This window comes from Phyllostomus hastatus, unplaced genomic scaffold (genome assembly GCF_019186645.2).
Source record: "Phyllostomus hastatus isolate PE091 unplaced genomic scaffold, TTU_PhHast_1.1 phas_scaffold_93, whole genome shotgun sequence".
NCBI classification, from domain to species: domain Eukaryota; kingdom Metazoa; phylum Chordata; class Mammalia; order Chiroptera; family Phyllostomidae; genus Phyllostomus; species Phyllostomus hastatus.
Genome location: NW_025334042.1, coordinates 45,293,747 through 45,315,972, shown reverse-complemented (window position 1 = coordinate 45,315,972; position 22,226 = coordinate 45,293,747). Strand labels below are relative to the sequence as shown.

Sequence of the window (22,226 nt, the reverse complement as noted above, 5' to 3'; positions counted from 1 at the left end):
AGAGAGGCGGCCCCATCCTGGGCACTGAACCTGACGCCTTGGCCCTGGTCTCACTCACCTGTTGCTCACCAAGTCCTGTTCATTGGTTCTCCTTCCAAACCGTCCACTTCCCCCCATCCCCACACCACGATCCTCACTCAGGCCTCCGTCATCTTTCACGCAGTCTCCTGATTGGTCTCCCTGCCTCCTGGCGCATCCACTTCCAACCCATTTTCTGCATCGAAGATAGAATTTTCTCTCTCAAACACGATGGTATAGTGTTCCTGCTCAAAGCCATCGACTGACTTGTCAATTTTCTTAGGATAAAATTCAAATCCTTGACATGACTAAGGCCCCTGTGGCTGCACTTTTCTCTTGGCTTTGAGTCCCGGGTCTGAGCCTGTGGGATCCTCAGCCCCCTCGTCTGCGTATGGGGGTCATGACAGCACCGGCCTCCCAGCCCGTGGCTGTGGACTACGCAGGGTAGGTGTAAGGCACCCAGCATGGGGTCCATCAGGTGGCCAAGGCTCGGAGTTGGCGTGCTTTCTCACTGGCCTTCAGAGTCAGGCAAGACCCGTCTCCCAGAAGAGGGCGCTGTTGGGAACAGCACCAGGAACGGTGAGGATGTAGTTCCCAGCTCCAAGCCTCTCTTTGGCCAAGCCTGCTGTGTCCAATGACAACCCTTCGTGCTGAGAATTAAGCCTACTTTTATTTCTTCCCTCGTGGGCACCCTGTGGAGCCCTCACGGCTCATGCAGTAATCTGCAGGGGGTGCTGAGCTCGGCGCTCTGGAAAACCACTCCAGCTCTCCCAGGGAGCGCTGTGAACAGGGCCAGGCCTTTGATCCCTGGGAGGTCTGTGCGCCCTCCATGTGCCCTGTGACCTGCCCCCTGACCCTCGGGCCCTTCTGTCCTTCTGACCTTCTTCTGTCCTCAGTGGCTCCCCCTGCCTTTCATGCTGCCTCGGGTCCCCTTTCATTCTTTGCAGGCAAACTACACATTGCTTCTTTCATTTCTATCCTTCTCAGTTAATGTCACTGGGCCCCCAGCTTCTTTTAACCTCATCTCATTCCCCCGAACTACTCATCCTCAGGGTGAATTCCCCGCCTTTAGGGTTGTGTGTCAGAGTGCGATAATTTTTCTCCTCCAGCTACTTTTTTTTTTTTTTTTGGCTCCTGGACGCTTCATGGACCACAGCTGCACATAGGCCCCTCCACTGACGATGGTGGAATCACTACCACACAGCCGCGGTAAACATCTATGATTCAGAGCTGGCCAGGCACGCGGTGCACGTCCTCCTGCCCCTGGGGTCTTTGGGTTTACATCCTGAAGGAGTCCTGCCACAGTAAATGCCATCAGTGACACTTCTAGATAATTATATTATCTATAAGATGGTAGAATCTTTAAAAATTTTTTTATGTTTCAAAGACAGTTTACTTTCAATATTATTTTATATTGGTTTCAGGTGTACAGCGTCATGGTTAGACAATCATACTTTACAAAGTGTTCCCCCTGATATTTCCAGTACCCACCTGCACCGTATGTAATTGTGACAATATTATCGACTACATTCTCCATGCTGTACTTTATATCCCCACGACTATTTTGTAACTACCAATCTGTACTTAATCCCTTTATTTTGCACCCTGTCCCCCAACCCCCTCCACTCTGGCATCCAAAGATGGTAGAATCTTGAAATAATTATACTTAGGATTTATCTCAGCTGTTTAAGTCAAAGCACTTTATTTTCAGTTTCTTTTTAGACAAAGCTCTTATAAGAATCACAGATAAAAGATCACACACAAATTACATTTCCCCCTCAACTACAAAAATGAAGATTCAAGAATTGTAAAGTACCAAGTTTTTCAAGGCCCAGATAGCTGGGAAAATGCTGCTGGGGTTTCCTGGTCTACCACAGAACATTCTAGATCAGTTAGAGGGATGCGGCCCATCTCAGCTGTATTTCCCACCACGAGAAAAAGAGCCCCAGCACACTGAACAGGCTTATCTCAGAAATTTGGCAGTAACTGGCTTGGAAGGAATGTCGGTTGAGCTGAATTTGCAGCTCAAAGCCCCTCCTGCCCGCCCAGTGCGTGGGCACAAGCCCAGATCCCGAGGCGCTGCCTCACGTCTTCACCAGCCAGACCTCGTTGCGGCGTCCATAGGGCTTCATGGGAGGGTCGTATCCAGTGCAGAAGTAGATGTCACTCCGGTAGGTGGCTGTGCCCTCCAGGGCGGTACGCAGCTGGGCGGCTTGGGCTATGTAGTCGGCTTCCTTGGCATAACCCCCAAACTGCCTGAGGGTACAAGAGCATGGGGCTGGTTAAGAAAGGACTTGGTCTCCAAGACAGGGGGATCTTTCCAAAAAGGTCACTCACAGCGCTTATTCTGACAGTCAAGTTACCGTGGTAAGGCTGTGAGTCTGCCACTTCCTAGATGGGTAGATTGGACCTCTCTGAGTTGCGGACCCTCATTTGTAAAATGGGGGTATGTTTTCTTTTTCCTCCAAGTTTGTTAGGAGCATTAAGTGCAATTATGGTTGCGAAAATCTCTGATGCAGAGCCTGAAACACAGTATTTCCACACTAAATGCGAACTTTCCTTTTCCTGTGATTTTTCCCGCAGATGGCAGCTGACCTTCACCCTTTTCTCCAGCTCCCTCTACTGCTGCCCCTCTTCTCTGCCTCGGTCTCCAGCTGGGCGAGGAGGCAGGATAAAGGGGAGTCTGGGTGCAGCTGCAGGTGACGGTCCTCCCCCAGCACAGCAGTTATCCGATCAGTGAGCACCTCACAACAGTGAGAAGCAGCAGCTTTGTTCAGAAACAGAGTCACCAAAGGCGGGGACCTGAGGCAGCTTTGGGAGAGCCCCTGGGCAAACTTTAAGCATGCCCCAAATAAAGAAATTACTTCTAATAAATCCCTTCCCTGATCAAATCATGAAAACCTTTTTCTAGTAAAGAGACTCATTTTCAAATCAGGCTTTTCTCCTGATGACAGAAAGTGGGAACAGGAAAGCAATAAAGCCTCCATTCTCAGGATTATTATTCTCTCCTTATGTCATCTGCCTACACTCCAAAATTTATCCTGTGGCCTACCCTAAATACACCACTCTGAATCTGTGTCGTTCTAAAATCTTTATTAGAGTCAAATACATTCCCATTTCTAATGAGCTTTATGACTCAAAAGTCTGAATCTGCATCAGGCCAAGATTAGGCCAAATGCATTATTTTTGGTGGGGTTCTCTGACTCAGGCTTTGCTCTTTTCCAGGTGGTTAGTCATGCTCAGCAAGCATTCAGCACGTTGATTACAGGGTTATTGACGTGAAAACACCCAGGACTTCATCTTTAAGAGATTGGTTATTATAATGTCTAGACAACAGCTACAGAACTGGGACAGGGCTGAGACTAATTTGGAATAGAGGAGACTCGGCTCTTCAAATACATCGGAGAAAAATTATAAGGCAGGTGAAGAAAGTCGAGCTTTAGCTTCACTGAGGCTCAAATGAGAGGAAACTGGATTGGTAGACAGAGGATGAACACTAAGGGAGTCTTTTTCTGGCAAGAGAAGCCTGCCAGACACTGGAATTACTTTCAAAGTATGTCTCCAGATCGAGAACCACCTGTCTGAAAATAATCAGATGCTGGGTGAGGGTACAGGTGTTGCATGCTCTCTGTGGCCCCTCTCACGCCGATACTAACTTGTTCTTCTGTGAAAATGGGTGATGTGGGCTCGTTAAGCTACTGGTTTTGGGAAGCATCCAAAGGAGTGGTTCACAACTGTTTTCATTCATCAGTGGGAGGAAAAAATGGCTAATCGTGTGCTCAACTCCTACCTCTGCCACTTCCTAGCTCATGGGCTTGGGCAAACACTTGAATTCCTCTAATCTCTCCCTCCTCTGTTAAATAGGGATGAAAGCATCAGTCTCAGGAGGCTGTTGTAAAGCTTAAAGGAGAAAAGGTTGTGTAAACTGCTCGGCCCAGTGCCTGTCACATGGTAAGCTCACAAGAAATTGTAGCCATTGTTGTTACTTTACAATTCACTCAGAACAGCCATTCGATTCCCTGACTCTGGCGGTGAGGGGTATGATGACAATCTACAATACTGTCCGGCACACAGGGAGAGGGCCTCCTGGTGATAACGATGGATCCATCAGCAATCTCACCTTCTCAGTTAGGTCTCATGGCAAATCCTATTTAATCTTACAAACCTTCTCCCCTTTTCCTTTCTTCTTCCTTTTATCTACTTTATCTTTACTTACTGTGTTCACTGCTTATGACCTGAGTTCCCTGGTAGAATACAGGCCCCATGAAGCAAGGATCTTTGTCACTTTGTTGCCCACTGGTGTAAGCACCTACCACAGTGCCTGACACGTATTACACTCCTTGGCTAAATGAACAGTTCTGGGGTAAACAATGGAAGTTACTGTCTTCAGGTTGATAGACCTGGAGATGATAGTGCTTCAGTCTGCTTGCCTCCACGTTCACGTACGCATATAACGAACACCTGAAGGACATGCTAAGGGGAAAGTCGTGGGAATTCAAATAGGAAAAGTGGGTTGGCTGGAGGCACATTGTGAAGGGACTTTGATCCTGACCCCAGACGCAAAGGTTGGCTTACAAAGGGGTTTTAAAGTAAGAGGCTGATGTGATCAGATTGCATTTTGGAGAGGTGCCTCTGGTGGCAGTGGAGGGGCAGGAGAAATGGAGTCGCTGGGGGCCAGGAACAGCCCAGGGTGAGGTGACGAGGACAGAGGGAATTTGAGAGGTGCCTGGGTGTGGAGGGGAGGTCGGGCAGAGGGGAGTCGGGGATGCTCCAGGGCTTCCAGTTAAGCCTCTGGATGGACTGAAGCCACGAGTCAGAGTAGGGGTTCTAGGCTGGAACATCACGTTGGGAGGAGGGTTGGGAGGGTCAGTAATTTGGTTTGGGGCATGTTGATGTACTTAAGTGGTCTCTGTGAAATGCACTCATGCAACAATGACTGTGTACCTAAGCGCGTGGTAGGCACTGTGAAAATCTCCTTAGGACTGGGAAAGGACTGGTGTCAGAGCTACTGATTTGGGAGATGGACTAGTCTAAGAGATGAGGGAAATATGGGAGTGACCAAAGAGTAGGTGATGGTTAGACTCATGGTAAGGAGGGAGGCCAGGCCTGGATGGAGAGCAAGCAGAGCACCAGTCAAGTGCTTTGGGGACTCATAGTCCCCAAGCGGTGGGAAGGATGAGGACTTGGCAAAAGACTCTGAGGAGCTGTGTGAGAAGCACAAGGAGACTGGAAGAAAGGGAGAGAATGTCATCACTGGGGGATTTCTAAGTTCATTATTGGGGGAAAAAACCCAACTGTTTATATTTATCCCCATGTGGACGGACATGCTGGTACATAAAAATTTTGCTATTGCTTCATCCTGGGAGCCTTCTACTAGAAATAAGCAAAGCCGGGTGGGCTATGGAATAGACACATGTGTTCTCCTTCCTGCCAATCTAACCAAGTCATAAGACGGCACGAACAAGCCAGAACACCAAACCCTACCAGGCACACAACCCTGATAAATGAAGGAAGCCCAGCCCTGGCTGCCTCGCTTGTGTTCTGGGACAAGCTGCCTCATTCCTCTCCGCCTCAGCTTCCAAGCTGTACTCGCAGGGTGACAACGCAGTGCCCACAGCTCTCCAGATTCACGAGCATGTGGGAGTATGAGTTAAGGCTTGCTCATAAAGTGCCTGGAGCTCCTCAAAGGAAATAAACGTGAAGTCTATATATTATTTTTGTAAGCCTGTTAACAAGTCTCAAAGTCCCCATCTTCAAAGAAGCTCTCCTGGGGGCGCTGTATTTTATCTCAGCCAACATCAGCGCTCAGCATTCCTAACGAAGATTTTTCTGGTTACCATGGGAACCAGGGAGATAACACATGTCTTAGATTCCAGAAATACAAAAGACACTGACTAAAGGGGGCTGGAAGAGTTAGAGGTAGAGCTGGGGGAGGAAATGAGGGTTCAAGGACGCAAATAATCCTAACATGTTATCTCTTGGGGAGTGTCTGGTAAAGACAGGCAGTGAGGAAGAAAGAAAAATGGAGTACCTCTGAGCCTGACCATACAACTTGGTCTGAAGCTTTAGCAATCGACATGTCAGCACAGATTTGTGGAGACTCTGCTATACGTGTAGCTCTGTGCCAGGCCAAAGAAATGCAAGACTAGCAACTGACAATCTCATGCCAATGGGAAAGAGACTTCATACCATAAGGTGTTTCTTGGTATCAGGTTGAGCCAGACTTAGTGAGCTGAGCACAAAACCCAAGCTAGACACCACAGAGTTGTAAAGATGATAAAGATGTCTCTGCCCTTGCACGGTCTAACTGTAGTGGTTGGGACAGAAAGACATAAAGACAATATATAGGGCAGAAGGTTCTAGAATTGAGGTGAAAGGCACAAACAGAATGATCTGGGGGTGGGCGATGGGGAATGATCTGTCTTGGAACACAAAGGGAAGGCATTATGGAGGATGTGATATTAAGCAACTATTTATTGTGTATCTCTTCTTCATGCTAGCAATGAACCATATGACAAAAATTCCTGTCCCCCCAGGGCTTGCAATAAGCACAGACTGGGGAGGACATTTGAGAAGAGCTGGCTGAGTGGAGTTATGGAAGTGGATGTTGCATGTGTGTTTGGGGAGCCATTGGGAGGTGGGGGTGGGGTGCTCTGAGAGATCAGGTGGACAGTGGAGTGGGGCTATGCATGGAGGGCAGTAAATGCCACGTCTAGGCATTTTTACTCAGTTTCCCTGCCTGGTTAAACATTTGGGGATCCAACCCAAAGTTCACCCATCCCCCTACTCAGGGGGAAGGAGCATTTTATTGCTCCCTTGGGCTTTTGTCCCAGTCCTAATGTGTGCCTAGGTCAGAGGCGGGCGGCAGCCCATGGCCAGTGCTGAGCAGCAGGGGAGTAATGTGATCGGTCCTGTACTTTCGGGCTGGCTGTGATCCAAGGACACCTCAGAAGGGAAGAAGGGGAAGAACTAGAAATAATCAGGAGGTCCTGGCAATTGTTTGGGCAAGAGGTGATGGACACCTGTGGCAGTGTGGATGGAAGGGAAGGGGCAGCTAGGAGGTGATGAGAACTTGGCCAGTAGTTAGATGAGGAAGGTGAAGGAGTTAGGATGACATTTGAATAGGATGGGTAGGAGAATGGAGGGGACCTTCAGTAAGACAGAGAATGGGGGATCAGATTTGGGGAGAGAAGTTGAGTTTGGTCTCGGGCACGTTGATTTGGAAGGTAGCTGAGGAGGTTTATGTGGCGATACCTCCTGGGGAGCTGGACATGTAAGTAAGGCCAGTGCTTGGGAGAAAAGGCCGCGCTAGTCCTGTGGACTTGGGCTCGTCCACCCAGAAATGGTGACTGAAGCCCCTTCCAAGGACCCGTTTGTAAAAGACTGGTGGGACAACTGACCAGTTGGGGGTGGGAATGAATGGTGATTAATTTAGATTTTAGGTGATTAATTTAGATGATTAGGTTTTACAGCAGAATCTTATCATTGGCAGGGCTTTAAGAGGTGAGGTGGCTTACATATCAGAAGTCCTCAATTGTCAAATTGAACTAAATTTCCCACTTAGTACAAACATGTCATAGCATAATTGTCATATGTCTGTCCAGATGGTACGTGAATTCCTCCAGGGCAAAGACTGCATTACCTCGTCATCTGTCCATGTTACTGATAGATACCTTATGCCAGAATGGTGCCCACTCCCCAGAAAACCAGGCAGACCTCCCCCAACCAATGTCTCTGGCCATCCGGGTGAGCCAGCCCAAAGAGGACAGCACATAACTGGGGCTGGGGCATCTCCCGGGAGCACATATGACAGTGTGTGCTTTTTTTTTTTTTAGATTTTATTTATTTATTTTTAGAGAGGGGAAAGGGAGGGAGAAAGAGAGGAAGAGAAACATTAATGTTAGAGAGAAATATCGATTGGTCATCTTTCAAAGGCACCCTGACCGGAACTGAGCCTGCAACTCAGGCTTGTGCCCTGACTGGGAATTGAACCGGTGGCGCTTCGCTTTGTGCAATGTCGCCCAACGAACTGAGCCACACTGGTCAGGGCAGAATGCTTTTTTTTTTTAATAGAAATATGCTTCTTTATATTTTCAACCCACAGATACCAGTTCTTATCTCTGAAACAACTCACTGAATTATTGAGACATTTAGGTTTTTGTGTGTTTTCTCCACTCAAATGTTTCTCCCACTTCAAGAAGCAATCACTTTGCTTGGTCCCTGCTATGTTTTGGGGGTTTAAAACAATTCCTGGTACAGAGTAGGTAAAAAATGAATGTGATTTTTTAAATGAAAGAATGAATGTGTAAATGCCCTCACCTTGGCCTTCGCAATGAGCCTGACAATGATGAGTCTGATGAATGATAAGACATTCAAGGGCTGGACAGAGGTCAGTTTGGAGAGTTACTGATGAAAGGGTGACAAGTGATACTATAGGAGGGGATTAAGGTCTTTATGGAAGAAGGACAAATAGAGAAATGCAGGGACCAAGACCCTGGACCCTCATAGTAATGCACCATATGTTCTATTTTATAGATGAGAAAACTGAAGCTCAGAAAGCCCAGAGTCATAAAACTCAATTACTAGAGTTGAGGTTTGAACTTGATGTGTACATTTGTAGTAACTTGCCCTTTTTGTTGTTAATTCTAAGAAAACTTTAATTCTCAGAGGGAGGTGAGGTTATGAAGTAGAGAACATTCACTGAGCGTTTACCTCACATCTAGCATTGTATAGGCATTTACAAATATCATATTCCATCCTCACAGTAACCCTATGGGCTAGGTATTCTTACCCCCATCTTACAGATGGGAAACTGAGGCACAGAGGACTCAATAACAAGCTAAAGTTCTAGTCATTAAGCAGGAGAGCTAGGACTACAGCCAGGTCTCCCTGACAATGAACTCCGTGTTTTTAACCTTTTCCTTTGTACCCAGACATTTCATTAAAACCATGAAGCTTTCATTAAGACCACGGAGCCTCTGCCGCTATTGGTGTCTATGAGAACCCAGTGCTGAAAGGCCTGAGCAGGCTGCACTCTAACCTAAGTGGTATTTACAGACAGCAGAGGGAGGGCAGTGCAGTGGAACGGGGCTGTTCATCTAAGTGTAAAAATAATTCTACTGCCTCTTGTGTAAACGAAAAATATTCTGGTAGTGTTATTTTTTTCATAGCCTTCTATTCATTTTAAAAGCATGTGAATTAACACTGTGAGTAAATGTATAATCCCTTTGTGGTCATCCTTCACAAGGTAGAGAAAAGGACAGCTGAATTCAGAATGCAAGGCTTTCCTTTTAGAATTTATTTTGTCATCGAATGCATTCATTTGAAATAGGGCATTCGCCTTCTGCTACCCTATTGCCTCTGCCTTCCACCCTAAGGTACCTTTGAATGAACATTTGACTGTGCAGTGACACCAAGTGGCTAGGTGAGGAATGATCATATGCTAACTTAGGACTGCAGGTTGGTAAGAAGAAAACTCACTGAGCCAGGCTGCACACCAGTTGTTACTTTGATCTGTTTAGATTTCAGAGAATTAAAAGGAATCTTCCACAGACCTGGCTCTAATAGTACCTTTTAGATAGATACCCTTTCCCACCATAAGGAACCAGGGTTCCTTATAGAAACGACTAATTCCAGCCATAGAACAAGAAATGTCAAGGTAGAAATACACCAGAAAGCAAGGAAACAACCATAACTGCTATTATCAAAACCACAGGAGTCCTGGCTGGTGTGGCTCAGTGGACAGAGTGCCGCCAGTTTGATTCCCAGTCAAGGCACATGCCTGGGTTGTGGGCCAGGTCCCCATTTGGGGGCACGTGAAAGGCAACCAATAGATGTATCTGTCGCACATCCATGTTTCTCTCCTTCTCTTTCTCCCTCCCTTCCCTTTCTAATAACAATAACAACAACAACAACAACAACACCCCACAGGAAATAACAAGTGTTGCTGAGGATATGAAGAAAAGGGAACCCTTGTGCACTGTTGGTGGGTATATAAATTTGGCACAACCACTATGAAAAAACGGTATGGGGAGTCCTCAAAAACTTAAAAATAGAACTCCCACATGATCGGGCAATTCCACTCCTGAGTGTATATGTCAAGGAAATAAATTTACTATCTTAGGACGTATCTGAATCTCCATGTTCAATGCAACATTATTTATAACAGCCAAGACCTGGAAACAAATTACCATATTTTGCCATGTTTAATGTGCTCCTGTGTGTAATGCACACCCATGTTTCTGTGCGTGTTATACATGGGATTACTATACCCATTATCATACCCATGGTGTGTAATCATTACATCCATGTATAATGCATATCCTTATTTTTCCCTCAAAGATTTGGGAAAAAAGTGTACATCATACATGGCAAAATACGTCAGTGGCCATCTACAGATAAATGGAGAAAGAAGATGTGATATATAAAATCCTGTCAGTTGTGACAACGTGGCTGGACCTTGAGGACATTATGCTAAATGAAATAAGTTAGACAGAAGAGCAAATACTTTGATCTCACTTACATGTGGACTTAAAAAGAAAAAGAACCCATAGACACACAGACCATATCGGTAGTTGCCAGAGGTGGGGGGTGAGAGAAACCAGTGAAGGTGGTCAAAAGGTGCAAACTCCCAGCTCTCGGAGAAATTAGTTCCAGGGATGTAATGTGCAGTGAGGTGACCACAGCTAGCAATACTGTGTTGTACATTTGAAAGTTATTAAGACAGTTCCTGTCTCAAGAAAAATAATTCGTAAGTACGTCGGGTGGTGGATGGAAACCAAACTTCATGGGATAATCGTTTATCGAAGCGTGATGGAATCGTCCGCGTACCTGGAGTAGACAGTGATGCCCTCCCTGTCCTCGATCTTCACGCCCTCATCGCTGGGAACCGGCGGGTCGCTCTGAAACTGGTTTGGGATCCGGTACCAGACTTTGATCTTCTTCTCGAGGGTGCCCTCTTCACTGGGAAACACGGCAAAGGAAATGGGAACGGTCATCCCCATCCCGATTCCTGAAAAGAGGAAACCGCAAGGAGTGAGGTGGGAATGGGAGACAGAACCCGCTCAGGCCCGCGGAAGGTCTGCTGTCTCCTTCTCCTTCTGCGACAATCCTGTCTGTTCATGAAGTTAACAATAAACACTTGAGACATTAAAAATATGTAGCCAGACAGACCCAAAAGACCTCCAATTTGCATGTATTGGAAGTTCGAGTGTAGTGATTCCACTCTTTTGGAAAAACAAATTATTTGGTAATATATACCAAGACCGTAAATATATCAGTATCTAATTACTTTCTATCTAAATAATCAATTTAAAGGAAATACCCAAAATATAGAAAAGGCTATAGGTAATAGGATATTCAATGCTGCAAAATTTATAATTATGAGAAACTGGGAGCCATATAAGTAGGCTCAAAATAGGAATGTGTTTAAGTGACCTATAGGCACACAGTACAATTTAATATAGCTATGCTGAAGAATACTGCTTCGCAACAGTGGGAAAAAGTGATGAAATAAGTAACAGGAGTAGGACATACAGTTACACAAACACTATGATTACATTTTAAAAGAGCCCTAAAGAGACACCCCCAAGAGACAACGGTTGTATTAGAAAAGATGGATGACGGGTGCTGTTTTGTTATTTTCAAGATTTTATTTAAGGAGTTTTATAACTTTAAACATACTTCCTTATAAAAAAATGTCATGATAGTGTTAAGAAGAAAAGGATTCCTTCCTGACCTCCCATAGGTCAACTCATCAACTACAGCCTGGTTACTAGTAAGTGCTAGTAAGTGCCTAGTAAGCCTAGTAAGTGCTACTGAGGTTGACACCAGTTTCTAACCTAAGTTATCAGCTTGAGAGCTATCCTAAAAATTCTCGTGACATCTCTGTTTTCACCTGGCTTTCTGACCCATTTTGGGTTTGCAGTGATTCCAAAGTACAGTCCAAACTGGAGAGCGTAAGAGTTCAGTTCATATGATTTAATGCTAACAGGTACACAGGACCTCAGGCCTATCATTTTAAAATACGGAGTCAGCCAGCACCAACTGCCGTCTTTTTTTAAAAAAATGCTCATCATGACTATTTCCTTTATTTCTTCTTTTTAAAATTTCTTCTAGAGACAGGGAAGAAGAGGGGGGAGAAGAAGGGAGAGAGAGAGGAAAAGAAGCACTGATTTGTTGTTCCACTTATTTAGGCATCATTGATTAATTCCTGTATGCACCCTGCCAGGGGATCGAACCTGCAACCCTGGTGCACCAGGATGATACTGCAACCAGCTGAGCCACCTGGCCAGGGCTCTGACTATTTCTTTGCTTGATCAGAGCCAGGGAGCTCAGGGATACTCATCACTCACTGTCCCTTGGTACCCCATGGAGCCCAAGCTACCAGGGGGCTGACTACACAGATTTCCTGCCTGGGGGCAGAAGCCTGGAGCCATAGGCTGGTCCTCTCTTTAAGGCTTGGCTTACCATGGACACAGTTTCCCCAGTCTACCAATCCAAAGACATAAGCACTGTAGGGTTTAACCCCGTCCCCCCAACAACAACAAAAAACCATATCTGAGAGAAAAGCACAAACTCAGTGATATCACACAGGGATACTACAAAGCGAGGGGTGGGCTGGGCTGAAGTCAGTGCGGTCTCCAGAAGCTTCCTTCGTCAGGCAGCGCAGCAAGTTCACATGTCACTGAAACAGGTAGTGACAGGTGCCTTGTGGCCTCTCCCTTGTGTTTTTCACTGATGAAGTGAGACCATGAGAGGCTCCCCTGAGACCAGAGCCACGTCCTTTAGGGACACTCACCCTTGTCATTGGCGCCTCCCACATACTTCACGACTTTGGGCATCGCTTCCCGCAGAGCCTCATCCACAGGCTTATCTGTCACCTCCACTGTGGCAAACTTCCCGCCTTCACAGGCCCTTTCCTCGTAGGACACTTCTCCCTAGAGACAGAGAATACACAGTGCTTAAGAGATGTCCAGTAGCCACCTGTGAGGACTCTGAAAGCAGTAATAATCCAGCTACAGGAGGAGAAACTCCCCCTAACGGCCTGAGTATGGTCATAGGGTGGAGGAAACAGCTCTGAATATAAAGGGCCATGAGAAACAGGTTCTGGGATTTCGTACCAATGTAGAGACCGTAGAAAAAACTTCATGCAATTGATATCCTCAGAGAGGGAAGAGAAGGTATTGCCTCCAACAGCACCCAGAACATCTCCAGAATACTATAAAAACAGAATGTTCAGAGATCAAAGAGCTCTTGGAAATTAAAAATACAACAGAAATAAAAAATTTGGCAGAAAGTTTGGGCAATTAAGTTGAAGGAAATCTCCCAAAAAGTCAAGTAAAAAAGGCAAAGAAATAGAAAATAGAAAAGAAAATGAGAGGATCAAGCCAGGAGATTCAATATCTGAATTAACAGAAGATCCAGAAAAAGAGAAGAAACAACTGGGAAGGAGGAAACACAGAAATACAACAATCCCACAAAACTCCAAGGCCCCAAGTTGAGCCTCATTCCAGTAACAGTGCTGCCATTCTGGAAGAACCAGGGTGGTCCTGTTCATGCTCTGCTCCCAGAGGCCATTCCTCCCCCCACCTCATCTCACTGAATGTACCCGCCACTCCCCTGAATGCTCAGCTCCACGGCCACTTCCCCACAATCCTGCCTCCCTAGCAGCCTCGCCTCATCACGATCCTGTGCCGAGTCTCTGGCCGAAGACCATCGTTCTTTCCCATACAGACCCCTGCAGCTCTGCTTCATCTCCTCCTCTTTGCCATTGGATAGCTCAGTAATATAATCTGTATTTCTGAACATGCGGGAAGCAGGTGTTTTCAAACTTTGTAAAAATTACAATCCGTAACAAGAAATACACGTTTACAGCCTACCCTCTCATGAACATGCATGTGATGGAAACAGTTTCACAAAATCATACTTTACCCTTGTGGACAGGATGCATCCTGATATACTGGCCTTTTTTTCCTATTTACTTCCATTTACTTCTATTCTACTCTATTTGAGTGGATTTTATCATTTCCACTAAGAGAAGAGAGACTGGCTCTATACCGATTTTACCGTCTGGTGACAGAACGCTAGAAGACTCTGCTGTGGGGTCTCTGTGGGTAGGAGCCATGCCACAGAGCTTTACACGGGAGGTGTTCAGTGGATACGTATTGATTAAGGAGCTGCCGCTCTTACTAATGATTATGAAAAATAGACATGATAAAGAACCTGGCTGCCCCTGGCCAGTCAAATGGGCCTTCCTATGACATCCTAGACTGAGGACTCCCAGCTCCCAGGGGGACATAATGACTCTCTGCCGACGGGCAGGACTGAGGGGCTGTGAGGGGCCTGTGTAGTGTGAAGAAGTGCAGTACATGTACTATTATAATTTTATATTTAGAATGTAAAAATACCTAATGTTTTATAATACAAAATTAAAGGAGAGTAGTGAGAAAGGGTCCAGGAAACTCTGCAAGCGAACCCTGAGTGCCAATTTCATAAACGTCCCTGCCCTGCTTGGCAGTCGCTGCTCCAGCCACCGTGAGCCACTTGTATCCGTCACCATCAGCACACTGTTCTTTGACTCTCCTCTTTCGCCCCTGTGGGTGACATTATCCCAGACCGAGAGTCAAGAGGCCACAGATTGGCCTGGACTTTGGGGCATCAAGCCTGCTAATTCTGTGGCTTGCTGCGAGGCCCTCCCTTCAGTAGCAAATTGTTATGTAAACTTGAGGTGTTTTGCTCCTTCTGGCTTTCTCTGTTACAGCAGAAACCAGACCCAGCCATCACTCGAGGTTCACTGAATCTCACCCCTTATAGTGTCTTAAATTGCAGAAATGCCACTCTGTGAATCACAGAGTTTCAGCATGAAAGATGTTTAAAGTTCACCCAATCCAACTAATTTTACCAAAGAGGCGATGAAGAACCAGAGTTGCCTAAGACCACACAGCTCCTAAATGTGAAACTGGAACTGGAATTTAAGCCCCCATGTGTTACTTTACTGTTTTAGTTTCAAACACTACAGTTTCTTACACAGAAAGTAATGATTCTCCGTATGGAAGGGAGGTCACCGAGGCCACCCACCGCGACAGTATTTCATCTACAGGTGAAAAGAGCTTTATAGGATGTCTCTGGGAAATTTCTGGCAGAAAGGTTTACACAGGACCTCGTTCTGCAATGCAGTCAGTCCCCTGCGACTGGCAGTCCCAGTCCTTCCGAGGGGAGGCAATAAATAAATGAAATAAAGTTCCAAACTACTTCTTGTGAAGAACATGTGGCTCATTCCAATTGCTCAATGGGCATATTTAAATATGAATAAGTAAAAAGCAGGGCACCTAGTGTGAATAAAGGAATTACAAAGGATGTTAGTTTTTCAGGGTATCACGTTAAGAAAACATGATGGAATTAGACAGATCATTGAAAATTACTTACTAATGGTCAAAGTGTCTTCATCCCCAATAAGTCCTCAAATTTTGCATTTTAATCTAATGCTGTCAACCCACAACTATGGAATGTCTACGGTGCAGCACTTGCCCCCTGCCACAACACAGAGACGAAAGATACGGTGTCTGACCTCATGAGAGACACAGTCTGCTGGAAGTAGTCAGGAAACAGGTTATAAAACAATGGCATGTTGAAGGGGAGAGGAGTGTAAAGGCAGTGTGGGACCACAGAAGAGACTTACTTAGGTGAGTTTGGGGGGCACGGTGTGTGTGTTTATGTGTTTGGGTAGGTTATGCTAACTCTGTGGGGCTTATAGATGATCCAACTGGACATTCAGTCACTGATGCATTGATTCATTCAATAAACATTTATTGAAAACCTCTGCAGGTGCTACAGGTTTGGAGCTCAATATGGTATAGGCAGTCTAGCTGGGTGGTGAGAATTATATAAATTATTATGCAATGTCGTAAATGCTCTGGCAGTTTAGGGAGGGCAACTCCAGATAGGGGGCACCACAGGGGTGAAAGAGAAGACTTAGGGAACAGTGTTTTGATGGTGACGAATACAAATGGTTCATGGTGGCTGGAGCAGTGACTGTCAAGCAGGGCTGAGCAAGACAGGAGGCCAGAGGACCTGGCGGGGCCCAGATCCTGAAGAACTCGTAGGGCTGTCACAGGGACCTGGGCTTGTAACCATAAGTCCAATGGTGGTGATCTGCCAGCAAGTCAGTTTTGTCTACCCCAAATTAGTTCAACTGAGTTTTTTGTTGTTGATGTGTGTTATCTAAATGAAGGATTTTGCAATTGTGTCTGGGGAATGTTATAGGTGGTTTGTGCTCTCAGCCTGTTCCCCAGAAAGACTGCTCATAAAGCAATCCAGTCTGGTGCAGAAAGCCAAAACCCCCATGAAAAGTCTACCATCTTTTAAAGCTTAACTCAGCCCCACTTCCTCTTCCTCAGTGATCCTTCCTTCCTATGAACTCCAAGGGCAGATAGCTCTAGAGTGAAAGGGCCTTACCTATCTGTCAGTCCCCCTGTCTCCTGCTACAGCTGAGCGAGCTTCCATTGTGCATTTGGACACACAGGTCTGGAGACCAGCAGAGACCGGCATCAAGATATAAATTTGGGAGTTGTCAGCATAAAGGGTGACTACAGCTGTGAATGAGGTTGAGATTGCCCAGAGAACATTTACAGAACACTGTATATAAATCGAACTGTGTGAATTAATGCCCTGTCTAAAAGCCTTCTCTGACCAAGTTCTTAACCTATCCCAGATGGTCCAGGGACCACCTAGCTTCTACCTACCTTGCCAGCTACACCCAGAGTACCTGCTCACTGGCCCTCTGCTGTTTCCTTAAATGCCAAGGCCATTCCTGCCTCAGGACCTCTGTACCTGCTGCTTCCTCTCCTGTCTCTGCCTGATGGACCCCTACTCCCCCAACAGATCCCAACCTGAACGTCTCTTCCTCAGGGGGCATCCCAGTGAAAAACAAACTCCCAATGATATTTTGTATAGGTGCTTGTCCTTTCACAACACAATACTTATTGTAACTAAAATGGAATGGTAATGTTTTTAACCTCCACCTGCAGCCATAAGCCCCATGGGGTCAGGGAGAGCCTGTACTGTTTACCACTGGATCTCTTCATCTTGCATGCAGTGGGCACTCTATTTGTGAAAAAGGAGGCCAGGGGGTGAAGACCGGTTTTTACTCTAATGACAAGGAATGCAACAGCGGTAGCTGGGTGGAGAGATGAGACCCTCGCCTAGTTATATATATCCTGGAGAAAAGTGGTCCCAATGTCTCAAGGTGGTTCTGTGGCAGAACCAGCCGTTCAGAACCGGCGCTTCTCTACCACCGGTTTTCACAGCCTCTGCGTCCAGAATCTCTTGCTAAACCCTCAGGATCTCTGAGAAAACTTAGGTCTGAGAAATGGACATTAAAAAACTATTTTAAGGAGCTGAATTTAAGCAGAGTTCTCTCTATTTCTGCAGAAAGTAAAGCAGCCAAATTAATACAGCTAACACATTTGATTTTTCAAGAGTGATTTCTTTAAGTATGATTCCTTGTTCCATGGAACATAATGATAGTCCTTCTCTGCCCACATTCAGCTAGTTCATGCTCCCAATTGGTTAGTAGAAGAAGATTTTGGCCTGTGGTCACCAATTGTCAATATTTAGTGGGAACCCTGGTCATGTTCAAGTCCCAGACAGAGATCTTACAAGAATGCTGCTTGGTATGGGATTTGCAAGTTCCTCTGTAAGGTCATTTTTTTCCCCCTTGCTACTTGGGTGGGTATATATTGCTAATTTTGAAAGCCAATGTTCTCATTATAAGAAACTATTAATAATAACAACCATTATCATCATGAATCCCACTTAGTACTTTCTATGTGTAAGGTTATTATTTTAAACATTTTACATGGATTCATTCATTCAATCCCTCCAGCAATCCTGTGAAGACGTTAGTGTTTTTATCTTTGTTTTCAGAGGAAACTGGAAGGAGCACAAGAGGTTAAGTAAGTCATGTGCCCAAGTTACAGCTGGGCAAGCGGTGGGGCCAGGATTCAAACCCGGGTCCCAACCGGTGTAGACAGGCTGGACACAAACCCCAGAAGAATGTCAGTTGTTGATGTCAGTGCTGCTCTGAGCACCCTCAAGATCCACCCAAACGAACAAAGTGACTTCGTGCCCTCCTCCCTCCCCAAGCAATGCAGGAGGCACATGATAATGTCTGCAGCCGCCTGGGCCTCCCTCTGGGTGCCTGGAATCAGTCTAGAACATCTGGTGAGCCCAAACCCGAGTCACACAGGGCACAGCCTGTGCCAACCCTGTGCCCAGGAGAGTGGATGGCAGTTTCTCACTCAGACTCTTTCCAGAGTAAGGGAGAATTTCAGGGAGAGGCTCTCTTCAGAATAAGAACATACTGAATTTTCATATATATACACACATATATGAAAGCTTCACAAGTATCTTAATTAATTGTTACATAGAAGGCAGTATCATTCTCATAGTTGAGGAATTTCAGGGCTCAGAGTGGCTGAGAGGTTAGTAAGCACCCTACTAAAGGGAGAGGGAGGATGATCTATTACCTGAGTTCGGATACCTGGATTACTTGGTACCTGAGCTAGAGCCATGGTGGCTTCTCTAGCAAGAAAAGGGAAGCCACAGGGAAGCTCCTTGTGCCAGAAACATGGCAGGGTGGAGGAGGAGAGGGAGAAATATCCTGGCTTCTCCCACCTCCAGCCTTCTTATTTCCCACTAGTGCCTCCCACTGGGTGAACCTCTCTGGGAGCCAGCTGACGCTGGAGCCTGGGAAACCGCCCACAGGGGTCAGCCCCCACTCCACGGGGAGACACACAGAGCCGAGCAGGAAGTGGGTGAGGAAGGGATCTGGTGAGCCAGATTCTACTCCAGAAAGAAAAGCTCTGTGGGAGCTGTTGGTAACCTGTGGCTTCTTCTAGTGTTGGGGCCAAGGGGCCCCAAGAGATCACTAGGCGGAAACTGAAGACTGGCATGTGCACAGGCAGATCCCGCCCCAGACAGATCCTTCAGCTTGCAGCATTTACGAGCATTTGCCTTAGTTGCTAACAGGTAAAACTGACATAGCTGTCTTCCTTAAAACCACAGCCTCACTCTGAATGCTCCCTGTTCCTTCCTCCTCTCTGCTTGTCTTTCTTCGCAGCACCAGTTGCCATCTGATGCATATGACTTATTTGTTCATTAGCCACTAAAGTGTAAGTTCCATGAGGATAGGAATTATGTTACTTTTGTTTCATCTCCATTGCCTATAAGAGTGCCGGGCACACAGTTGGCACTCAAAGAACAGTTATCTGTTGAAGGAGTTAATTTCAAATTGAGATTTCACATGAAGAATCTGGATTGCTGGTTTTCCTTAAACAAATCTGGCCACCCTGGTTCACATCACTGCATGGCAACAACGCCTGGAGCGGACCTGTGGGTGAAGACCTGCCTTCTGTCTTTGGTTTGCTGCGGTCTCCACCTTGCCTTGTAGTCTAAAACAGCCCACTTCACTCATTTCCATTAGCTGCCTGGCTGCTTATAGGCATTTGAATGTGATCCTTGATCAGGGCTAAAGGGCTCACCCTATATAGCTGAGGAAATGGAACCCCTCCCAGATGAAGTGACAGGCCCCTCGCTAGTTGCTTGAGGAATGCAGAGTCCCGTTGAGGGCTGTGTGACGATCACTGTACTAGGTACCAGAACGTGGTCCCCAGACAACACAGTCCTTTAATAAACGAGGCCCTGGGTGGGGAGCTGAGCATACACAGCCACTAAATGCACAGAGTACCTGTCCGCGAGATTATAATCTAGTGGACTTCTTGTTCTCAAGGGGCAGGCCAGTTTGCCTGTGTTGGCAGTGAGGTCACTCCCCGAGGAACACAGCAATTATCAAGGACAGCACTTTTTCAGTCTTTTCTGCAACCGAGAGTTTCTCAGAAAGCGATGTTCAGAATGTTTAAATGAACGAATGCATTCAACAGGCGCTGTCCATCTCGCCAAACAGGGATCCTCCCAGCCAATCAGCCTGGCTGGTCTGTGTCCCCTCCTCCCAGCAGATCCCTTTGCCCCGCGGCACTGGACCTCTTCCTTCCCTCCTTCCCAGTCCAGTGCCGCGCCCACCGCAGAAATCTCCACGCACAATCCGGGGCAAGTTCCTGTCCCACCTGCCCTTCAGAACCCTCTCCAGCCCCGATCAGGACGCGCTGCGAGCGCAGCCCCTTTCGGGTCCTCGGCAGCCCTGCGGGCCTACCTTGTCCCCTTTGCTCAGGACCTGCCAAGGCCACGTCTCCACGCTGCCGAACAGCGAGTTCCTGATCACGCCCAGCATGGTGTCGCCGCGGGGCTCCGGACGCACTACCGCACGCGGGGTGGCAGAGGCAGCGGGGGCGACCTGGGGCGACCTGGGGCGACCGACGGTCACCCGGCGAACCGGCACTGGTAGCACCAAAGGGTAGGGAGGGCGGGGCACCTCGGACTCCGCCCCACGGAACTCAGCTCTTTGGGGAGGGACCGGGGTGGGGCGCCCTGGGCGGGAGAAGAGGCGGGAAGAGCGGCGCTCCGCCCCTGCCCGGCAGCCCCGGGTCCTGGGGACGGAGCTGTGTCTTCGGATCCCAGGACTCCGGCTCTCCGTCCTTCCTTCTATTCTGAGACTTACTGGTTCGGGAGGTGCCTGCAAACTGATTGTTCCCTGTAAAGGATTTAGGCAGAGGCGGTGGAGAACTTACCCTGATTCCTCCCGTGCTTTTCCAGGCCGCCCCCCCGCCCCTCCCTCGCCGCCCCTAAGGCTCTGTCCCAGGCAGGTACTGCAAGGTCCAGGTTCAGTCTTGGTAGCCCCTCCCGCCCCGCCCCGCCCCGCCTCTAGAGCACCTGACTGCGGCTTCTCCACCGACAGGTTCCCCTAGTTTGCCCTCCCCACCCCCACCTCTCTTCTGGACAATTGAAAAAGCATCTTAACTAGCTTTCTATTGTAACCAGTTTCTTTCCTCCAATCTGTTTTCAAAACAGGTTCCCCATTAATTTTTCCAAAGCAGAGCTTTCCTCATTCACTTCTTCAATTCAAAACCTTGTGAACAATTTTAGTGCCATTTATTGAGTGCCTGCTCTCCCTGCCAAGTGTTTCGCAAATATTGTCTCCATTCCCCACACAACTAAACATAACTATTTTACTGGGGACGAACTCGAGGCTCAAAATAATTCCGTGACTTTCCCAAGGTCAAAAACCGGTATGTGGCTTGTCCAGGATTGGAATCGTGACTGTGGTGTCAATGTTCATCACGCTTTTATTGCACTCCGTCACTTTTACCATCTCCATACACCCTCTGCAGGTCCCTGACCCGGTGCCACACTGATGCCTCCATCAGGACATCTTCCCGCTCTAGCTCGCCCCTTGAAATCTGACTTCTCCGGAAGCTCAGCTTTCATTGTGTCTCCAGAAACACTGGGTGGTCCTTCAGCCTGAAATTGTGCTATTTTGTTTATTCTTTGTGCAGGCAGCTCTGAACCAATGCCCAGGGTTGACAGACTTCCTGCTGAGCCTGTACTTTTGACACCAGGGACATTGAACCTTGAGCCAGGCAGTGGAAATCAATAAGGGCGATACTGATGACTTCCAGCTTTGTGGTAATAGATATTAACTTTATTAACTACATATAAAAAGGTATACTTTTTAACAAATAAATATTTGTCGATAGCTCTAACATAAATGGCCATTTAATTATTTTATATTTTCTTGACTCTAAAATGCCACTGATTATAAGAGAAACTGCCACCCGGAAAGAAAACAAATGCTACTAAGTAAACCATAACATTCAGTTGATTTGAAAGCATCCAGAGACCTTAAAGTGTGAAATGACATGCAGCTCACAATTCATAAGAGATTGTAGGTTGCTTCGTAAGAACTCTTGAATATTTTTCCTGCTCACAGCCACGTCTCCTTTGCAAACTAAATCTAACCCTAAAGGACAAAGATGTATTTAGCTTTTTCTCATTTGCTACACGTAGGGGTTGCTTAGTAACTGTTGAATGATTAACAAAACTGTTCTTGAAATTAGACCTAATTACCCATTTTAGATACTGAACGAGGTGCAATGAAATGGGCCTATCACTACGAGCCTATCGCTCGTAGTCAAGCAACGAGCGAATCCAAAGACATTGGCTCAGAAGATCTGGGTTCCAATGCAGCTCTGTCCTACTGTGTCCTACTGGTGTGACTAATGTCTCTCCTGCAAATTGCCTAACCTCCGCAGGCC

General features: G+C 46.8%; 1 protein-coding gene across 1 annotated transcript; it reads right to left on the bottom strand.

Moving 5' to 3' along the window:
- Positions 1-1,703: 1,703 nt before the first annotated feature.
- Positions 1,704-20,433, bottom strand: HEBP1 (heme binding protein 1). The gene is made up of 4 exons (XM_045829479.1): positions 20,228-20,433; positions 12,818-12,956; positions 10,849-11,029; positions 1,704-2,274 (listed from the first exon to the last, which is right to left on the bottom strand). The coding sequence occupies exons 1-4, from the start codon at positions 20,303-20,305 to the stop codon at positions 2,103-2,105; spliced, it is 570 nt and encodes a 189-aa protein (XP_045685435.1). The 5' UTR covers positions 20,306-20,433; the 3' UTR covers positions 1,704-2,102.
- Positions 20,434-22,226: the final 1,793 nt, after the last annotated feature.